We start from the raw sequence: 23,774 nt of genomic DNA, 5'->3' as shown, positions 1-23,774 counted from the left end.
ATAAGATTTTAGAAGGTCTTTGATCAAAGCTCATGATTAATATAAAATAAGTCCTTGTAGAATGTCTTTCATTCATTTTTATGTCAGTTATGCTCATGCACAGTTGTACGGATTCAGAATTCTATGAAAATGTGACACACTGAAAATTATCTAAGACTACTAGTATGTAAGTACCAAACCTTTCAAGATAAGTCAATTAGGAGAAATATTAACCCAAATTTTCTAGGTAAAATATACCTAGAAATGTTTAAATTATTTTAAATGTAAAATAATTAAAAGATGCCATTGAGACAGATTGGACTAATTTCTTTGGAATAAAAGTATTAAAACTTGGGTTCTCAAGATAACTTATTTTTCAGTAACTTTAAGTGTAGCAAATAAGATAGGTTTTCATATTTAATTCTAAATGTATTCCTTGGGATGAAAAAATTATTTCAAGTCTTGTAACTTTCAAACAAGCAGCAATAACTTATTAATTGTGCCCTTGATGATCTTAAAGTGTGGCATGAAAAATAGCCTTAGCGACTTCCAAAGATGTTTAAAGTACTCCTAGGGGAAGTGGTAGGCACACCAGGAGAATCTGGCTGCTGATGTATATAAAAAAGCTATTTACATGTTGGAGGAAATCATTTAATTAATACTGTTACAGCTGTGAAGTTAATATGCAGTTCTGAGGTCCTATCACAAGGGACTCTTTCATATTTTTTAGCAAGTCACTCAGTCCTACAATTTTTCCCTTTTACAGCTCTGGCATAGTAATAAATATGTCCCAAAGGTTTTCAGGATGACGATCGTGATGTCTGTTAATTTCTCCAATAATAATAAAGATGATGATGTTGATGGTAATAATGAGAACCACCATTTACTGAAACCTCACAATATGCCAGGATCATTTCTAAGCCCTGTATAGGTATTATTTAATACTTTCAACAACCCAATATGATTATTGTTGTGGCTTTCCTCATTTTGTAGAACAGGAAATTGAGGCTTCAGGAGATTATACAAGTATAGACAGACACTTTTAGTTACCTACCCACAGTCATTCCCCACCCCACCATACATACACATTCCTTTAAAACAAGGCATCCATTACCTTCAAGTGCTAGAAGGCATGGGGAAAACTAAAACACTCAAGACCACAGTAACAAATGCCTACTGCAGGGCAGGCTGGCAGATGAGACAAAAGGAAAGGGAATGTCTGGAGGCTGTGATCAAGAATCCCATAATAGGCAAGAGGCATAATTGTTTATGCCCATGAGAATATACACTATTAGTTGATAAGAATGGTTAAGACATGCTCTGTGGTGACCATGGTTGTCTCTCTTTTCTTGAGACTACCCCATTTTGTTTTGTATTGAAATTAGCTTTTTCTCAGTTTATGGAATCAGTGAGACCTCTAATCTTGAACCCTGTCTTCCCGTGGCAAAGAGGCAGATGTTGATCCAGCTGGGGTCATTACACCCTCCCTCTATCCCACCCATTAATTTAAATAGTGAGCAGGTGGACAACAGCTGGATCCTGTTTGCATCTCAGCTGTGCCTTTCTGAAAAGACTGTCATTCCTCTGAGCCTCCAGTGTCTACCTAAACTCCTAGCTGTTCCAAACCCTGTCCCCCTGTCTCCTGCTTCTCTGGCCTCTGTTGTCCCTCCAACACAGTGTCCCTTCTACATGAATTAGCTAGACATAAGGAGAGTGGGGGCAGTTAGAGGCTGGCTAGGCAGATAGAGTGGGAGGGTCTAAGGAGAGAGACAGAGCCCATGGGAATGCATCTGCACTGCCCCTGTGGGGTAGATAGCAGGTGGAAATGTGGTTAAGAACTCCCTCTTATACCAGGATATCTGCTCAGAAGGGACTGTCCCAACTTAGGTGAAGGCAAAATAAATCCGCTAAATGTCCTTAAATTGACCCAGGGCCATTTGTAATATCACTAACATTGCAATTTTGCCCCCATCCACCCTCTGTGGGTTTCGCTTAGGCACTCATGAGTAATAATCAACATGGAATCACTCCAGCCAAACTTAGGCATGCGCGGATGCAACACCCGCAACGGGCAGCTTTACCCCTCTCATTAAGGCAGAACACACAGAAGACTACCTTGTTTCTGCCACATAAAACACCCAAACTCAGCCCCATTTCTGGCAGTCCACTCTCGGATCTCCTCTTGCTGTTAAGAGCTTTTCTGTTGCTTAATGAATCCTACTCTGCCTTATTCACTCTCCGGTGTCCGCGTGCCTTATGCTTCTTGGTCATGGATTAAGAACTCGTACCTTGCTAAACTAAGGAGTAAGGAAACTGCAACAATAATTTCTGTCAAGTGACCCAAGAATATTAACACAATCTGTGATGAATAGTTTATAAGGAGTTTGATGTTGGAACTATTAGTTCACATACTCTATAATTGATTCTGTTACTCAAAACTTTCCTCCTGAATTCTCTAACATAAACTTTTCTCAATCTTTACTAAATTAATTAAAAGTTAAATATAAGGAATAAAAACAAAACTAAAATGAGATATATAATACACACTGTATATATTCGAACATATTTATTCTAAAATCATCTGTAAAACCAAATGTATGAGGTTAAATCATAGACTTGGGAAGACTGGATTGCAGAGAGATAATTCCTATTATAAAGTATATACAAACTAATATAAAATAGTATGTGCCAAAAAATGATGATATACTAGAAATAGATCTTATAGAAATGTATTATATCATAAACCAGCAAAAAAAAAAATCAGTGAATTTTTTTTCCTACTAAGTAAATACTGTTTTTGCCATTGGTCAGTTATTGGTAAAATATTTATTCAGATTTTCACCTTGAAAAATAGAACAAAATTATGCTCCATAGAGACTAAAGTCTAAAAACATCATTACTAAAACACAAAATATAAAAAGACAAACCCTATTAATAAAAAGTGAAAATAAAGCTGATTATCACGCACATTAAGAGATATTTAACTTTGAAGAAATAAAAAAAATTATACTTTAAACAAAGAAATAAGCATTTTCTTTCCACCATGAAAATAGCCCAAAAAAACCCCAAAATGGTGAAACAGACTAACTTGTACTAATGACACTCTAGATCTAGATACTCATAATTTGCAGCTAATGGTATACTTTTTCAAGAAGAAATTTAGCAAAATGTATCACGAGCCTTTAACATCTCCTGTTAAAGAAAGAGCAGAAATAAAACTCTTCATGTTTGATGTAATATAATACAAAAATTAAAAATATTAACCAAGACTTTAGTAACAACATGAAAATGTCTTTCATTAAGTCCAATTTTTAAAAAGTCAGTGTGTCAATGTTCTCTATAGTATTATCTCAACAGTAATACGAAAAACAGGAGAGAAAAAACATGGAAACACAGCAGAATGAGAATAAACTGGAATCAAAATATTCGTGGCAGTGGTCTTCAAATGTTTGAAGCAAAAATGATGTTCCTTCTTGTCTATCTAGTCTCTGCAACTTATATTTGTAATTCATATTTTTTATTATGAGAAAATCAACCAAAAAGAAGGGAAAATCTAACCAAAAAGAACCCTTGCCCCTGACAAAAAAAGAAGAAAAGAAAAAGAAGAAAGGAAAGGAAAGGAAGGAAGGAAGGAAGGAAGGAAGGAAAGAAGGAAGGAAGGAAAGAAGGAAGGATGGAAGGAAGGAAAAGAAAGAAAACAAAATCTAAAATCATTGTCTATTTCCATTAGAACAAACTATTAGGATTAATAATAACTACCACTTCAAAATGTAGTGAAATGTAATGGGGAATTAAAAAACAGTCTTTAAATACAATCTGACTGTAGATGCTTCTGCCGTGTGATGGAGTGACATTTCTCATCTGCAGGACAGAGAGCTCATTTTTAAGGAATACATTTGGTTGGGCCTTTGTAGATAAGGAAAGTGAGGATGCCTGGAAATAGCTTGGATTAGTGAGGGAAAGAAAAAGGAAGAGCTGATTCGATTTGATCTATAAAGGAGCAAGAATTTTGATCTTAACAAAGAGCCTGGGAGAGAAGAGAAGGGAAGATCAGGTGGTGACAAACAATTCACCATGTGGAGTCCCTCTTGGCAGCATGCCTAATGAGGAATTTCCTGGAGAGATGGCCAAGGATTGCTAAAGCACAGAGGTCAATTTAATTCTTGTCTGTAAGGTGGTATCAGGATTTTGTTAGCTCACCAAATTATTTGTGAAATGGTCCCTCCTCCTGTATTTTCTGTAGGAGTTTGAGTAAGATTAGCATTATTTATTTCTTATGTTTGATAGATTGATGCTGAGCAAGGACCTTCACCCTAACCCTTTTTTTGAAGTCCTTCTAAACTCCAAGCAGGGAAATAAAGGAAAATTGTAAAGTTTTTTAAAAGAGAAATTCCAGACATCTAGCTAGCCCCAGAGGTAATTAAGTAACTTGCTAAACAAGAAAGTAATAGTAGCCTTAACAATAGCCAAGGGAGGTAAAGCTCCAGAGATATTTGCTTTCCCTACAGAAACTAAAGACAACATCTGAACAGACCCCCACTGAGGATCCCCACCTAACAGATCTGCTAGTACACAGAGCCCAGATTTGGGGGAAGAGAAGACTAAACTTTAACTATTGCCTTCTGTTCTAAGTTTTTTCCTCAGAGGCTTAAAGAAAGTCACACCCCCTAGCAAGCTGACATTTTTCTACTAACCCCAAAATTTTTAAACAGAAAATTCTGTTTCCTTAACCAACTGCAAACCAATTGTTTCTGTTTTGATTTTTTTGTAGAAAGATATTTAATTATAAATTCTTTGCTATCGATATTTTTGATTTTTTTTCTATTAATCTTTTAATTTCTGTTGAATCTGTAGTTATGTCACTTCTTTCTTTAACGAATTGATAAGTTGCATTGTTTCTTCTTTTTTTGGATCAACCTTACTACATGCTTATTAGTTTATTAATCTTTTCAAAGAAACAACTATGGGATGTTAGTCAAATTGCTCTTCTTAAGATGAAAGTGTCTATCATTGATTTTTAACTTTTCGTTTTTTGTAATGAGCAACTTAAATCTACATTTCTTCCTCTAAACACTGATAAGAATTCATCCACAAAGAAGAGTGTTTTTTTAATTATGTACTTTTATTTTTCAATTTTCCTCTAAATTTCTTCTTTAATTTGTGAATTATTAACAATTATAAATTACTCTTGTATTTGTGGTGGGAGAATATTATCTGTATTATTTCAGTCATTCAATATTTATTGAGACTTGCTTATGGCCCAGAATACCATCTTGATCCTTGTTCATACGCACATGAATAGAAAATATATCTTGTAATTTTAAGGTATTATCCTCTATATGACAGACAAGTTGTTTGATAGTGGTGTTCAAATATTTTATTTGTACTGAATTGTGTCTACTTTTTCTCTCAATAAGCAAGAAAGGGGTATTAAACTCCCCCTACATTAATGGATTTTTCAATTTCCCCCTTTAATATTGGCAATTTTTACCTCATGTATTCTAAAATTCAGTTATTTGGTGTAGTTTTGAATTATTTTGTCTATTTAATACATTGACCCGTTATCATTATAAAACATCTCTGTCTATCTCTATTCATACTCTTTATTTGAAGTCTACTTTCTTTATGCCATTAATATGACTACAGAGGTTTTCTTCTGATTATTGTTTACCTAGTATATATTTTCCATCTTTTCTAATTTAAATATATGTATGTATTTATATTTAATGTGTATTTCATATAAATAACATCAACTATTGTCATTTAAAAAATCCATTGTTCTAATCTCTGTCTTTAACTGGAGTGCTTAGTCTATTTACATTTCATATAATCATTGACATGGCTGTGTTTTAATCTACCATATCATTATTTATTTTTTATTTGTACCATCTGCTTTTGTTTCTTACTGTTTGCATTATTTTTAATTAGTTAGTTAATTAGTTAGCTAGTTATATTCGTTACTCTATGGGAGTGATTCTCAAGCTTTTTGGCCTCAGTACCTTTCTATACTCTTAAATGTTAATGAATATCCTAAACAGTTTTTGCTTATGTGGATTACATCTGTCGGTATTTATATTACTAGAAATTAAAATGATCTTTTTAAAACACAAGAGTCTGCAGCACTGTCAGCCTGCCCAGCATTGTAAGAATCTCAGTTTCCAGGCTCTCTTGCCCATGAGCCAGCTCACTATCTTTCAGGTGAGACAGGACTGCTGTCACTCCATGAATACAAATTGTCAGCAAAAGAACACCTTAACGTACAAATGTACTATTCATAGGCCATGTCTGTCATTGGAATAACACCCAAATCCATAGAGATGTTGTGGAAATCACTCTGGATCTCATTTCTAAAGAAAGATTCACTATCCCAGAATGTATATTTTGGACCAAATTGACAGTATAGGGAGGTTTCTATTAATCTATCTGAGTGGGTAATTCCAAGAGGCACCTGCATGAACTAGCAGGAGATGGAGAATCTAGAAAGTTAGTATATAAACCAGCTCACATGGACAAGGAGTTTCCTACACAATGGAACCAGCCTGGAAAAGTGGCTGGTATTTGTGTTTGTCAAGGGTCTTTAACTTTGCTCTATTTTCCAAAATAGATTTCCCACAGACTGGAATTGAGGCTAAACTGTGGCTAACAAGGGAGATGTTACCAGTCTTTGAGGCAGTAAATAGGAGACCAACAGAAAATCTTTAGGATGCTCCTTTTGGAGTCATCTATCTTTTTAATGACCTAGAATACTTGGTTGACTGCTTAATGGCATTTAAATAGGTAATAAAATGAGTAACCAGGACTACTATGTCCATGTTTTCAACCTTGTGGCCAAAGAAATGAGATAAAAACTTTTAGACATGCACATGGATATTAGAAAAGTAGTTACAAAAATTCATAAAAATAACCTTGAGCAGCAGTGGGAAATCAGAGTTACATGAAAAAAATGACTGCAGATACTTACTTATTTGTTCTATCACTTCACAGATTTGTTTCAAAGCTTACCTGAGTTACCGCATGTCATGTGTATAATAAACATTGACTACTATTATTATTGGCAAAGCTGATCTTACTATTTTTCACAGAGATTCCATGGAGCCAAATGATTTGCCTCAGATTTCACAGTTAATAAGTGCTAAAGAAAAGATTTGGACTAAAGACTTATGATTCAAAGTTCGGCCTTCTTTCAAAATACTGTGAAGCCAATTTTGTAGGACAAATTTCTCTGGTCTAATTTACCCCAAATTAGTGTATATAGAAGAAAAAATAATTTCTACCAAGTGAAATAAAAAATATGATCAAAATGACCATTCAAATAGCAAGATACAAAATGCAATGGGTTGAAAATGTTGTGCTTAACATATTATTTGTAATTATTTTATTCATAAGATTTGCATTTGAAAATTATTTACTTCATAATCTGCATTTATAGAATATAACTAGGCATTAATTTAAGTACTTTTTTATGTCTTAGAAATTAGTGGTGCACTACAATCGCTAGCATAATTATTTAAGTTAGATGTGAGTCCAAATATATGGAACTCAATATTGGAAACGTTATTTCTGGTTCCTGAATACATTTGCCAATGTGAGAAAATGGTGACTAGTTCTAATTACAGTTATTACAGTGGAGAAAAAAAAGAGTAACCACCTCTGGAGGCTCTGGAAAAATCCTTCAGGGGTTTTTGCTGCTTGGCTGAATCAATCATGTTTTGTTACCACAAGGACTTCAATGGAACCCAACAATTCTAAAAGCATCCTTGCTGCTCAAGACACATTTCCTAAAATCTAAGCCACAAGTACGTTACTTAGAAAATCTGAGACTGTTATAAAACAGTAGAATAAGTTAGCGTAAATATACTTGATAATGAGAAGTTTTAAAATATGACAGCTTTTTTATACTTTTTGTAATCATACTGTTAAGCTGCTTCTCTATAGTGAAAATTGTGCTGGTTCACACAAAAACTGTTTAAGAAACACAACTAGAAACTTAACTCAAGTTGTTCTTACATTTGGGTGGTGAGACATTTTTGCAGGAGGCATAATAAAATGTGCTTTGCTGACAGTTTTAGACAGGCAGAAATAACGTGTGTATCATTGCCGCATTAAGACAACTGTCTTCTCTTTGATTAAAATTTCAAAATAGGAATCACCACACTGATGCATTTACTTCTTAGTAAACATGCTATATAAGGGTTTTGTTCTTTGTCAGTTTTTTCCACTATTAATATTCCAGCAAAGACAGAAACTTGCCATTCATATCTGTTACGTTAACATCTTTGTCAATCCCTTTTCCTACTTTAAACACAAGCATGTTCAAAACCATTTTCTACTTAACATTTAGACCTGAAGTCACTATATTATGCCTTTTTAAAATGGACATGAGGTTACACAGGAAGTTGAGTCCCTCTTCAGTATAACAAACTAAACCAGAAGGCAGTTGTTTTGAAGTGCCATTATATTAACATACTCCTAAGTTCCATTATATTAACATACTCCTAAGTTCCATTATATTAACATACACCTAAGATCATTCTTTCCTAAATGGTACCTAAAGTCTTTTTTTGAGTAGCATTTTATAATTCTACACACACACACATGCACACACTCACACTATACCTAAAGTCTTTTTTGAATAGCATTTCATCATTCTACACAAACACACACACACACTCTCTCTCTCTGTGTGTATATATCTATATCTATATCTATATCTATATATCAATATATCTATGTAGTCAAAATACCTAGAAGTGTACTCATTTTAAAGTGTACTTTAAAACCATGATAAACTCACCTTTGAGAGTCCACCTACTTCCAAATAAAAGCAGATAATGAACACATTCCAGGTGACCCAGAGGGCAGTCCACACTGTATACTAGATAGAAATGGGGGAGGGAGAAAGAGAAGAAAAATGTGGAGATGAAAGGCATGTATACCAAATAAATCAATAATAAAAATGTCAATAAGTCTGTCTCCTGGGAAGAAACTGACAGGGAGCGCTCAGAAAAGAGTGCTCTCTATGTGGTCCCCTAAGCTTTCCAGAAATTAAAAATCCAATAGTTTCTACTGCTTTCAGTAGACACCAGCAAAGTTAGATTTACTTTTAAAGTGCTTTGCTGGCTTCCAGGTACAAGTTAAACCAAAATGTTGATTTGATTTCCATTTTCTGAGTATTATCTTTTCTAGGGAACACAATTATGCAAATCTTCTGTGAGCTCTCTATCATCTTTAAGTCATAGTATAAAACTGTCACATTTTAAGGAATATTTATTGAAACCTAGGACTGAAAGAAGACCATGTTTGGAAAAAACATGCATGGAGTACAAAATTAACAAACTTTCATTTGTTGGACTGTTTTATTAAGAGTAGAATATGTGCCTCTGATTTGATCATGTAATAAAAATATAATCATATAAAATATTTTAAAGCAGAGAAATTAATAAATAGGATTAAGAATGAGGAAATGAACAACACATTTTCATATCTTCCAATCATATCCATCCAACAAATTTTAAACCTACTGGTCTTACTGATTAATTTATTATTAAGATATTATCTATTAGGAAATACCTTCTCCCAGAGTATTAGTCGGTCTTAATTAAAGTAGCCCTAGATTGAGAGACTCATCAATGGAGAATCGATGATTGGACTAGGGCTCCCCTCATCCAGTCACTTTCTTATGCAGACAAAGAAATTCAGGCACAGAAAACTGACATACACACTAGCTAGGATGACTGAGGATAGTACTTACTGTAGAATACAAATACCATATCAAATACAACAGTTTGCCTATTCATTTCCTTTTATCACAAAAATGAATGAATTCCTCATGTCGTAAGCAGACTTATTAATTGAATTATCATTCTCGATCAGTGATTACAAACATTGCATATTGTTTTTAAATTAAAATAAATATTGAAATCATTACCTTAGCTTATTCTATACTGGGTCAAATAATGGAATTATAAAATTTAGATTTTATAATATAACTATGTTACTAACAGAAACTTTATCAGAAGCTTTTAACTATTTATGAAATTCAATTTATATTTTGTATTCTGTCATTTATGAATTTTAAAAATAATCTCATGTAGTAGTGTAGTCCTATAATTGGTTACATTTAATGTTCCATCATGCATTTGTTTTTCTGAAAGGAGGTTTGCTTTCATTTTTAAGAATAATACAATTACAATAATGAGTTAAAGCTCCAAATCACTGGAAATTTAGTTGGAAAACATGCTAAAAAGTTAAGATTAAAAAATGATAAAGCGGATATCACCACCGACCCCACAGAAATACAAACTACCATCAGAGAATACTATAAACACTTCTATGCAAATAAACTAGAAAACCTAGAAGAAATGGATAATTTCCTGGACACTTACACTCTCCCAAGACTAAACCAGGAAGAAGTTGAATCCCTGACTAGACCAATAGCAGGCTCTGAAATTGAGGCAATAATTAATAGCCTACCAACCAAAAAAGTCCATGACCAGACGGATTCACAGCCGAATTCTACCAGAGGTACAAGGAGGAGTTGGTACCATTCCTTCTGAAACTATTCCAATCAATAGGAAAAGAGGGAATCCTCCCTAACTCATATTACAAGACCAACATCATCCTAATACCAAAGCCTGACAGAGATACAACAAAAAAAAGAGAATTTTACACCAATATCCCTGATGAACATCAATGCAAAAATCCTCAATAAAATACTGGCAAACCGAAAACAGCAGCACATCAAACAGCTTATCCACCATGATCAAGTGGGCTTCATCCCTGGGATGCAAGGCTGGTTCAACACAAGCAAATCAATAAATGTAATCCAGCATATAAACAGAACCAAAGACAAAAACCACATGATTATCTCAATAGATGCAGAAAAGGCTTTTGACAAAATTCAACAGCCCTTCATGCTAAAAACGCTCAATAAATTTGGTATTGATGGAACGTATCTCAAAATAATAAGAGCTATTTATGACAAACCCACAGCCAATATCATATTGAATGGGCAAAAACTGGGAGCAATCCCTTTGAAAACTGGCACAAGACAGGGATGCCCTCTCTCACCACTCCTATTCAACATAGTGTTGGAAGTTCTGGCTAGGGCAATCAGGCAAGAGAAAGAAATCAAGGGTATTCAGTTAGGAAAAGAAGAAGTCAAATTGTCCCTGTTTGCAGATGACATGATTGTATATTTAGAAAACTCCATTGTCTCAGCCCAAAATCTCCTTAAGCTGATAAGCAACTTCAGCAAAGTCTCAGGATACAAAATCAATGTGCAAAAATCACAAGCATTCTTATACACCAGTAACAGACAGAGACCCAAATCATGAATGAACTCCCATTCACAATAGCTTCAAAGAGAATAAAATACCTAGGCATACAACTTACAAGGGATGTGAAGGACCTCTTTAAGGAGAACTAAAAACCACTGCTCAGTGAAATAAGAGGACAAAAACAAATGGAAGAACATACCATGCTCATGGACAGGAAGAATCAATATTGTGAAAATGGCCATACTGTCCAAGGTAATTTATAGATTCAGTGCCATCCCCATTAAGCTACCAATGACTTTCTTCACAGAATTGGAAAAAAATGCTTTAAACTTCACATAGAACCAAAAAAGAGCCCACATTGCCAAGACAATCCTAAGTCAAAAGAACAAAGCTGGAGGCATCACGCTACCTGACTTCAAACTATACTACAAGGCTACAGTAACCAAAACAGCATGGTACTGGTACCAAAACAGAGATATAGACCAATGGAACAGAACAGAGTCCTCAGAAATAATACCACACATCTACAGCCATCTGATCTTTGACAAACCTGAGAAAAACAAGAAATGGGGAAAGGATTCCCTATTTAATAAATGGTGCTGGGAAAATTGGCTAGCCATAAGTAGAAAGCTGAAACTGGATCCTTTCCTTACTCCTTATACGAAAATTAATTCAAGATGGATTAGAGACTTAAATGTTAGACCTAAAACCATAAAAACCCTAGAAGAAAACCTAGGTAATACCATTCAGGATATAGGCATGGGCAAGGACTTCATGTCTAAAACACCAAAAGCAACAGCAACAAAAGCCAAAATTGACAAATGGGATCTAATTAAACTAAAGAGCTTCTGCACAGCAAAAGAAACTACCATCAGAGTGAACAGGCAACCTACAGAATGGAAGAAAATTTTTGCAATCTACTCATCTGACAAAGGGCTAATATCCAGAACCTATAAAGAACTCAATCAAATTTGCAAGAAAAAAACAAACAACCCCATCAAAAAGTGGGCAAAGGATATGAACAGACATTTCTCAAAAGAAGACATGCATACAGCCAACAGACACATGAAAAAATGCTCATCATCACTCATCATCAGAGAAATGCAAATCAAAACCACAATGAGATACCATCTCACACCAGTTAGAATGGCAATCATTAAAAAATCAGGAAACAACAGGTGCTGGAGAGGATGTGGAGAAATAGGAACACTTTTACACTGTTGGTGGGACTGTAAACTAGTTCAACCATTGTGGAAAACAGTGTGGCGATTCCTCAAGGATCTAGAATTAGAAATACCATTTGACTCAGCCATCCCATTACTGGGGATATACCCAAAGGATTATAAGTCATGCTGCTCTGAAGACACATGCACACCTATGTTTATTGTGGCACTATTCACAATAGCAAAGACTCGAAATCAACCCAAATGTCCATCAGTGACAGACTGGATTAAGAAAATGTGGCACATATACACCATGGAATACATTGCAGCCATAAAGAAGGATGAGTTCGTGTCCTTTGTTGGGACATGGATGTAGCTGGAAACCATCATTCTCAGCAAACTATCACAGGAACAGAAAACCAAATACCGCATGTTCTCCCTCATAGGTGGGAATTAAACAATGAGATCACTGGGACACAGGAAGGGGAACATCACACACTGGGTCCTATTGTGGGGAGGCGGGAGAGGGGAGGGATAGCAGTAGGAGATATATCCAATGTAAATGATGAGTTAATGGGTGCAGCACACCAACATGGCACATGTATACATATGTAACAAACCTGCAAGTTGTGCACATGTACCCTAGAACTTAAAGGATAATAATAATTAAAAAAAGAAAAGAAAGCAAGCACTTAATTTCAGCTGACTCCACTTAGCTGGAAAACAGCTTGAAGACTTGTAGGTCTTGGCTGCCTAGTTTTAGCTTAATGGCTGCACACTCTCAGAAAGTCAAGTTCCTGCAGCTGGTTGAGTGGTAAGTTGAAGTGAGAATTAGGCAAATGAGAAAAAAAAAAGTTAAGATAAGTAAAAATATAGTGAGATTTTTGGTACACGCAGATATTGCTGATGCTGTAATACATTCTGTTCATAAGGTCTTCTAGTACAAGTGGACTTGGTAAAGTTTGAACTTTCAATAAGTTTTGAAGCTCTTGCTAGCAAGATGGCATCTAGTGTCTGATATCTTTCATTCTAAATAAATCTAATTATAAGTATATCAAAATGGGAGAGCAATGCTAACCTCTAAGTCATGAGAAAAAAAGCCATTGAAAAAGGTTAGGAAAAGAACATAAAATAAAGCAATATTAAAGTAAGGCAATAAACTAAATTAATTACAAAATCATATGATATGACTTAATGATTAGGACTAACTCCTAAACGCACTGGTATTTTTTAGTGAATCAATTCATAGTTATGACAAATGCATAATAAAACACATCTATTTAAAGATCATAGCACAAACTTGGTGATTGGAGTGTATTCAGTATCTCTCACAAGTTGTAATCTTGATGCTACTTCTGAACTTGCAGAGGCAAAATTACCAGGCTATGTAAACCTCAACTGTCAGTTCCTACGTTTTGGACAATAAAAAATTTATCATCCTGGTGCTTTCTGTGTTCCTGCTACTATGGTAAGTGCTTTACATAGATCATGTCATTCAATCATCACACTAAAACCGAGGTAGAGGGATAATCATTTAATCACCTATTTAGTGTCAGAGTTAGGATTTGACACCTGATTATCCGGGATGCTTAGGCATACAGGGTAGGTTTTGTTTTAAAAGATTTTAGTAAAAGGATGATAAATTCATGGCAAGATAATCAGTCACCAAATTAAGCAATTTGTCAAATGAACAATTCACCAAATTACCATTTTATCTCAAATTTTTATTCATATATGTTCTATAATTGGCAATTTATTTTAGAATGACAGTATTTTTAGTATTTTACAATTAGTGTGACATGCATAATATGGAATTTTTGTGTTGTTTGTTTTAACAATATTGTGTAGTATCTTCTAATACATTTACATTACAAGTTTCTTCTAATAAATTTGTGTTTCTTTGCTGAGAACAAAGAAGATATATATTTTCAATTTTTGAATTGTTATAAGGTATAAATTATACCTTACTGTGCACTTGAGACACAAATCTGATCATGGGTATAAAAGAAAAGAGATAGCTAGAGATACAAATAGGGCCATAGAATTTTAGTTAGGCAAGAAGTATTGGGATAACCAATGGCCAAAGAGACTGCCTACCTTCCCTATCTTCTTTTTGAAGTGGGTTATTTTATTTATAATTCAACTGAAGTAATAACTTAAAAAATAAGACTCTCTATTTCAAAACAAATACAATTGGGTTATTATAAAGCAGGCTTACATCATGTATTTAGGTACACTAAATATACTTGTAGTAAAGAAAGCTTTTCAACATAAGAAAAAATCACTCTGCATAATCTCTCCATCTCTCTTCTACTTTGCTTATGTTTAGTGTATATATTTTAAATCCAAATCCACATAGACAAGACCTATAATAATGAAAAAGGAATGTTTATGCATTCTATGTGGCTTCCTAAATGTATCCTAGTTTTGCAAGGATATTTCAGCACTTTTTAATGGAAATAAACTTTGGACATCTTCCAGCCTATTTCTTCCCCATCAAGCAATTAGTTTATAATATGAATTATTTTTACTTTCTGAGTTTGCTTATTTTCTAATTACAAGAGAGGTCATTCATTCATTTTTTCATATACAAATCAATTTGCTATATTACATACAATGTGCCAGACTTATAATAAAAATGTAGAGTAAGTTTCTTGCTCAGTCATTGTAACATTTTTTAGTAAAGGGGGAAAAAAGACATAGGAACATCTCAAACATTTGTCAAACATCTACCCTGTGTTAGGCTATAGTAAGCAAGTCACATACATTATATAATCATTTAAAATGATTTGTGGGTCAGGTTTTTCAAATGAGGTAACTATGACAAAAAGAAAGCAAATAAATGTCCCAAGGCTTCACAGCCAATAATTGGTGAAGAGGAATTTAGATTTGACGTTTACCAATCGAATCAAGACCTAACACTCAACTTCATGTTGAGCAGTGACTCTGGAATGGGATTTATGCTGACATAGCAGAAGAATTTTGCTATATAACAATTCAGATTAAAATGAGTTGTCCTTTGCACATAAGCATTTGCATAAAAGTCCAGATAACTAAATTGTGGACTTTTCAAATTTACTTGACCCTTTAAAAATTTTTAAAGGCAATTTTGAGCTAATTTTAATTTCAAGGTTAATCATTTCAAAAAATGTTAAACAAATTTGCTAATTCATCTGCAAGTGAGTTAAAACCTGCTTGATTAAATTATCACCCATGAAATAACAAAGATTTAAGTAATTCTAGGACAAAAATCTTATCTTGAAATTTACAAGTAAAATAAAATATATTTGACCGAGGAGTAAACAGATAGGAAATAATTGATTTTACAACAATGTCTTGTGATGGGTAAATATGATTTCACTACTTGATACTGTCTATAGCCAAAGAAGCACATAAGGTCCATTCAAAACCCAAGACTGAACATGGTATTCCTCTAAACCAGAGGTACCCAATCTCCAGGCCACAGACCAGTACTGCCTGAGCTCTGCCTCCTTTCAGATCAGTGTGGCATTAGATTCTCATATGAACACAAGCCCTATTGTGAACTACCCACATGAGGGATCTAAGCTGCAGCTACTTATGAGAATCTAACTAATATCTGATGATCTGAGATGGAACATTTTCATTCCAAAACCATCCCGCCCAACCTCTGGAAAAATTGTCTTCCATCAAATGAGTCCCTGGTGTCAAAAAGGTTGGGAATGGTTGCCCTAATGTACACACTCCACCATGCACCTTAGCCAAAATAAACTTTCACGAGCAAAGGAATACTATGTGGCAAAGTTGTTTTTGTATTCTAAAAATAAATACAGAAGTAGTAAATTGTACCTTAATAGTGTGATGCTATCTGGAAGGGAATTACTGCTGTTTGATTCTGCGATTTGGGAGGTTTGTCTAATAGACTTTGCCGGGAGGCCTCCTCAGTTGTAGTGGCAGGAGCTCGCAACATTACATTTCTTAGAAAAAAATAAATCTTGAGGAGTAAGTCAGCTATTGGTAGGTGCACATATTATTTTATCATATAATTCCCTCAGCCAAGTTCAGGCTGAGACAAGCAAAGCAGTGCATCGTTGACATGCTCTGAGATTAAAAAAGAAAAAATCCCTGTCCCTTCCATCTTGTAAAATCCTTTCATCCAATAACCTTTGATTCATTTATTGTTTGCTCAATCAAGTATTAAGCATATCTAATGGTCTGTACATAGAGGAATAGGCCTAGAACAAAGGAATAGGCCTAGAATGCAGCAATAGATGGGCACAGTTCTGCCTTCCAGGAGTCATTGTTGAATGGGGCAAGACAGGGAGGGAAGCAATGATGACCGCCGGGCAGGGTGCTGGAGTAGAAAGTTTACCAAGATTTACAGCAGCAGAAGGGAAGAGGCACTTTCCCTCGCATTCAGTGGTCAGGCAAGGCCTGTAAAAGGTGACTATTTAATTGAGGATTATTACGAGTTTTCCAAGAGGATAGAGAGATTAAGGCACTCCAGGCAGAAGGAGCAGTGTGGGCAAACTGAAGAGGCAAGAGCAGCATGTGGTCTTTGGAAAATACAAATCATTCAGCATGGCTGGCATGAGGCAGGCAAATGGGTAATGCAGGAGGTGCTGGAGAAGTAGATAAAGAAACAATTTTCATAAGCTTTGATTTAGACTCTAAGAGTTTGGAAAAACTAGTCATTGGAGAGCTTGAGACTCATGGTCCTTTACCCAAAGCAGTTTCATAAAGGTGATCAATTACTTAAACTCAACTGTGATGAACCCTGTCTCTTGTCCAAAATGGCAGTAAATTATCTGTGTTTTTGTAAAACTAGAGCTCTATTTAATTGTCGCAGTGAGCATACATATTTTATTAATCTCTGCGTGAGCACTTAGCACATACCTGGTGCTCCAAAGTGTTTCTTATTTTGAAATGGGTTAAACTTAGTTGACCTATCTGTGTGGTGGTTTGGCCAATAAAGGAAGCCAATACTAAAAATAGAAGAAGCAATTTTGAGGGAAAATCTCTTGCAATGAAAAAGCTCTTTCCCCTCACTGTGAAAGTGAGTATGGATTTCTGCTCCAGGACTCTTCTCGCTGCCATTGAAAAGCTGCTGCCTCCAATGGTACATATGTTACCTTCGTTTTCAGTTTTTTTGACATCAAAATTAATTCCAGGCCACTTGTTGTGGCTTCAAACCAAAGCATTTGTGACAACAACTCAAGAATGAATTAAAAAAAAAAAAAAATACAGCCAGGCGCGGTGGCTCAAGCCTGTAATCCCAGCACTTTGGGAGGCCGAGGCGGGTGGATCACGAGGTCAGGAGATCGAGACCATCCTGGCTAACATGGTGAAACCCTATCTCTACTAAAAATACAAAAAACTAGCCGGGCGTGGTGGCGGGCGCCTGTAGTCCCAGCTACTCGGAGGCTGAGGCAGGAGAATGGCGTGAACCTGGGAGGCGGAGCTTGCAGTGAGCGGAGATTGCGCCACTGCACTCCAGCCTGGGTGACAGAGTGAGATTCCGTCTCAAAAAAAAAAAAAAAAAAAAACTTCCCAAAAAACAACATGCTCTTTTTATAAAAGGCTTTTTTTTTTTTTTTTTTTTTTTTTTTTTTTTTTTTTTGTGAATAGATTTCCCATACTCATGGATTAATGATTCTTTAGGTACTTTTATCAAATAGATAATGTATACCCATATTAGAATAAGAGGTAATCTTTCATAAAGGTAATGATATCTGACTGGGAGGTAGGCCAAGACTATTTCCTATATCACAACTTATACTGACAATGGTAACATTATCATCTGGAATCTGCCGGTGAAAGCAAAGCACAGATCATGCTACAGGAGCTTCTTGAACCTAACAATCACAGGCCAGCACACATCCAATTCTGCCTTCCACTACCACCTATGATCCTTGGGCTAGTCACTCAAATTTTCTGACCTCTTTTCTCCTCTGGGAAATCAGAGAAGCTAATACATGCCCTGTAGGATATTTGTGAGAATGAAACCTAATGACATGCGTGGTGTGGAGGGCTTTCACACCAATTTATTGCTCTCTTTCTCTCCCCTTCCTGAGAGAGGATCCTGAATAAGATAGCAAATAAAATGAGAGAGACTTGGTTGGCATAACCCATAAAAAAAGACCATCAAGATGAGCAAAAACGTGGATTGTTGGTCTTGTTGATGCTTTTCTTTGAAGGTTCTGAAAGACCTAAAACTGCCTTCCTCTACACGGGAGGAAGGAGGGAGAGAGGGAAGCAAAGGAAAAAGTACCAACAGAGAAGTGACAGCAGTTTCATCATGGGTGCACTCTGTGAACTAGTAGGGCAAAAGGAAAAGTAATCAATAAATATGTACTGAGCACTAATTACGTTCTATGCTCTCAAAGAACATTTTGCCCAGAAGACATAAACATGAACAAATTATAAAATATACTCAAGACACACTAGAGGTGAAGGAGCAGAGAGCGATTCACCATTAACGTGTATGGAAGAAGGTATCCATGAGAGACTGAGGAAATATTGCTAGACCAGGACACAAACACCAGGCAAGGCTACCAGAGCACGGGGCTGGTGAGGCAGGTGCAGCAGGAGGTCCATGACACTGAGGTGTGCAGACTCTCAGCCTTCCTGGGTCTCCACACCTGGCTCAGGCCCTCCCCCAGGCCTTGCCCCACTGCTGGTCTCATTCCTCTCCACTGCCATTTACTCACTTCTAGAGAGTCCCCGAACCTGCAGCTCCTCACTCTTTACATGGTTAGTGCCTGCAGAGCAGGGCCTCTGACATTTGAATTCTTTCCTATTTTTCCAAACTTAGCACAGTATAGGTCCTCAATAGATGCTTAATGAATAAATCAGAACTTCTGTGATAGTCCCCCTTCTATGGGCCCTGTGGTGCCTCCGACCCAGACCCCCCCCTTCACTCCATTCTTCCCTTGTGGACTCACTCTCATACTTGCACTGCAGACCTCAGTTCTCAGCTCCCTGCAGGGTGCCTAACTCCACTGCCCTGCTGCAGGCAGATACCCCATTAGACATCTCATGGCATAGTGTGCTCCTTCATATGTGTTGCAATTTAACATTTATGTGGACAATTGTTTGATAAAGGCACACCTCTCTTCACTGCACGATAAGGTAAGCACCCAGGGGGACAGAGAATATGTCAGTCTGTTTTTGCTCACCAGTATAGCCCACACTTAACACAGTGCCAAACATAGGGTAGAAGCTCAATAAATATCTTTTGAATTAATAAGTGAATGAAAAAATGGAGAAAGAAAGTTAGAAAACAAAGAAGTGAGTAAAGGAAGAGTATGGGGAGAGGAAGGAAGGAAGGAAGGAAGGAAGGAAGGAAGGAAGGAAGGAAGGAAGGAAGGAAGGAAGGAAGGAAGGAAGGAAGGAAAGAAGGAAGGAGGGAGGGAGAGAAGGAGGGAGGGAGGAAAGAAGGGAGGAAAGGAGTGAGTGAGGATGGGTGGGAGGGAGGAAGGAGAAAAGGAAAGAGGGAAGGAAGGAAAGAAGGGAGGAAGGGAGGAAGGATAGAAGGAAGGGAGGGAGGATGGGTGGGAGAAGAGGGAGGGAAGAAGAAAGGAAAGAAGGAAGGGAGGGGGAGAGGGATGGAGGGAGGGAGGGAGGGAGGTGAGGGGACAAAGGAAGAAAAAAAGGAAGAATAGTTAGACATGAGTTTGGTCAAGTACATCAGGCAAGAATATTCTTAGATCTTACCCAGTTAAGGACCCAGTGGCGGTTTTAGGCCAGTGATTTAAGAAAAGCACAAAGAGCAAATTGGAAGGGAGAAAGGTGGAAAATAAGAGGCAAAGTCCACCCGTAGAAGAGAGAAGACATAAGCCTCAACCAAGGCAGCAGTTATGTGAATAGTGCATAGGGTTAACATTTAGAGGGTAAAATCAACAGGACTAGATGTCACTGGTGTTTACCTACAGCTTCATTCTCTGGAAGTCAACTATGGTTTCAAAGCCACAAGGTATTTTGTTTCTCAGCAGAACACCAACATCATAAAACAAAAATCTGTAATGAGTAAAATTGCTCTATATTCATAGTAACAAATTAGAACACATTTAGAATTCAATAATAGCTTGATTATGCATGATATGAAAGCATCTTAGGCCGCAAGTCCAACTCCATGAAACCCCCTTCTAGGAGATCATGCAGTTACTTAGCAGAGGCTATCTTTATTTACTTATTTATTTTATTTTATTTTTTTGAGACAGGGTTTCTCTTTGTCGCCCAGACTGGAGCAGAGTGGCATGATCATGTCTCACTGCAGTCTTGATCTCCTGGGTTCAAGCGATCCTCCTGCCTCAGCCCCCTGAGTAGCTGGGACCACAGGCACCCCAATGTCTGGCTACTTTTTGTAGTTTTTGTAAACACAAGATTTCTATTAAAAAAACCCCAGCTGCTCTTGAACTCTTGAGCTCAAGCAATCCTCCTGCCTCAGCTTCCCAAAGTGCTGGGACTACAGGTGTGAGTCACCATACCTGGCTGAGGCTATCTCTAAGAGAAGGAAAGTAAAGCAGAAATTGCTTAGCCCCTGCCGCAAATTGAGAGCCATCAAATGCTCCCAAGGCCATTTGAATGCAGTCTATTCAGTTACCTACACCTCTGTGAAATGGTGAAAGAAATAAAAAAGACAAGTTTAAAAATCAAAATAGAGGATGGATGCATTTAACAGAGAAAAATAATAACTTTATTATTTTCCACAGGTAGAATTAGATTATGTCAAAATGGAAAGATGGCATGTTTTTAAGTCTATGATTTTCTTCTAGTGAGGCAATGTTAGTGTATCCCAGGAAAATACCCAGTAATTCTACTGAACACTGTATCTTTACACAGGCTTAATGTACATTTTATAGTATGTTACTCCAATTTAAAACAATTATATATGCTTATTATTTCTCACAACCTTCTCACATGTGTAGCCTACATTAATGCCTTCTTTTTATGTTATAGAAAAGACAAGTAATTACTGTGAATAGCTTTCATTAGACTGTGGGTCACGGCATACACCTCATTAAACTGTCCTATAATGGAGTGTGTGCTGACCATGTTTTGGATATCTGTTTCAAATTTATCTTGACAAATGGAGAAATATTCAATATCAACCAGTATTCAATACATTAGGGATGTGTACGAAATATCCATCCATACATGCACTTGTAATGTCCTAAATCAATTAAAATTAAAATATATTATTGTTTTCAGTGATTAAACAATTATGCTAGACAGATTTGCTTTTTGGAGTTAGTGACAAATGTCAGTGAAATTGACATTTCAGTCAATTGATAAATTAATACCCTAATAGTTAATGTACATTGCATCTAACTATTCTATAACCAAGACAATAAGCAGACCTCCTACTGTATCCAAAGCCTATTTTGAATTTCTATGTAAAAATTGAATTCAGTTACATTGTGAGGGACACCATGTCATCATACACTTTTGAGCATGTGGCTTTGATCTTACTGTACAACATTCATTACGTTGTATTTTCCACAGATAATCACTTCTGAACAAAATTTAATATTTGAGGACTAGAAAAGCAATGCCAAATTATATCAGAAGGGGCCACTTAGAAATATTTTATTTCTATTCTTATAGAAATGTTGCATTGTTTATATGAGGAGAAATGATAAAAATAAGACTTACCACCATTATGTATCGAGGTCTGTACTGAATGGTTCCAAACAAACCCAATATGACAACTATTATGTGCAGAAAATTTCCAAGAATAGGAGCCCACTGGAAACCAAGGAAGTCAAAGATCTGCCTCTCTAATGCTGAGATCTACAACAACAACAAGAACAAAAATAAAGTTCATTAGTGTCTAATCCAAGCATCATCACGTTATTTTAATCTTTATCTCATGGCTGGAGGAATCTGCATATTCAACTTCAATCGCACTTTTTGTCACCATTATTATTAGAATTTTCATTCTTATTTCATGTGCTGTTTTCTGCACCTTCTCTCAGAAACTATACTAAGATAGTTTTGAGCATTATAACTTCAAGTATAAATAGATTTTAAATCTATCTGGAGAGTTAGAGATACACTTCTTAAATCATTTTCTACAGTAGAAATTCCAGACAGATTTTTTAATGTTTTAAGTTCATCATTTTTATTTTTATATTAAAAGTTATGTTTAATTGTTAGGGGTACATGATATATATATATTTATGGGGTACATGTGATGTCTTAATATAGACATACATATGTAATAATCACAGCAGGATAATTACAGTATCCATCACCTCAAACATTCCTCTTTTCTTTTTGTTAGGAACATTCCAATTCCACTATTTTAATTGTTTAAAAATGTGTGATAAATTATTGTTGACTATAATCACCCCATTGTACTATCAAATACTGGATATTATTCATTCTATCTACCTCTATTTTTGCATTTATTAACCATCCTCATTTTATCTTCTTCTCCCCTTCCCAGCCTCTGGTAACCATCATTCTACTCTCTATCTCCATGAGCTCAATTGTTTCAAATTTTTGCTCCCACAAATGAGTGAGAGCATGTGAAGTTTGTCTTTCTGTGATTGGCTTATTTCATATCATTATTTTTAGTAAAACAATTGGCTTAGTATAACATCATTGGATCAAAAAGAACTCCGGGCTTGCGACACTAGAACTAGTGTAATTTTGGAAAACAAACAAAAAACGAAAACTCCTGCCTATCCCCGCTTTCCTGTGTGAAATATACATTAGCCAAATCTGTTCTCTTTCTTTTCCTTTCCTTAGATTGCCAATGCTGATAATGACTAACTACCTGTTCAAAACGAAGCTTCCTCATTTACTTACTCTGGGCTCAAGACTCTGATCTAAAACTAGAGTTAAACCCTTTGAATTGCATTTTATTGAGATCATATACTGACAAGAAAATTCATCTTGGATTAGATAGCATCCTTTTAGAATACCAAACAGAAATTATGAGGTCATTACAATTTTAGACATGCCACAGTTTATTATAATTGTATTACATACATCTTGACATTTTAAAACAATTATAAAATGTGTCAATATATACACAACCATTTATGATGAAACAGATGCATTTCATATGGTCCAGTGAATACCAAAAATGCCATTATCGTGTTCTAACAGTATTTCTTGTATTCTACATTGAAAAATTTTACAATATCACCTGCTGTATTTGGTCACGAATCATTACACATTTCAGGCATTTTTCTAGTTTTGTATTGATAAAATAGTAATTCTAATAAAATGATCCAGTGATTAGCCATACTGATGGCACTGGAAACTGTAGCTTTGAAAAGAAATTGGCACCCTAGGTATTTTTCTAGTTATGTGACAGGTGTATGCTTGAATAGCTTTAATTTTCTTGGACATAAAGAAA

At 35.8% G+C, this 23,774-nt stretch overlaps 1 protein-coding gene across 2 annotated transcripts in view; it reads right to left on the bottom strand.

Moving 5' to 3' along the window:
• The window catches only part of NKAIN3 (sodium/potassium transporting ATPase interacting 3), a 741,273-nt gene that overhangs the window by 403,595 nt on the left and 313,904 nt on the right, over positions 1 to 23,774 (bottom strand). For both annotated transcript variants that reach the window (XR_003120795.1, XM_025394001.1), the window contains exons 2-3: positions 22,058 to 22,195; positions 8,774 to 8,854 (exon numbers count right to left, since the gene is read on the bottom strand). Coding sequence is in view for 1 of the 2 variants with exons in the window: in XM_025394001.1 (XP_025249786.1) it covers positions 8,774 to 8,854; positions 22,058 to 22,195 (219 nt within the window). In the remaining variant the exon portion in view is untranslated. The remainder of the gene's footprint in view (positions 1 to 8,773; positions 8,855 to 22,057; positions 22,196 to 23,774) is intronic.

Source organism: Theropithecus gelada, chromosome 8 (assembly GCF_003255815.1).
Source record: "Theropithecus gelada isolate Dixy chromosome 8, Tgel_1.0, whole genome shotgun sequence".
NCBI lineage: Eukaryota > Metazoa > Chordata > Mammalia > Primates > Cercopithecidae > Theropithecus > Theropithecus gelada.
Note: the sequence above shows the minus strand (reverse complement) of the source record. Positions and strands in the feature narration are given on the sequence as shown.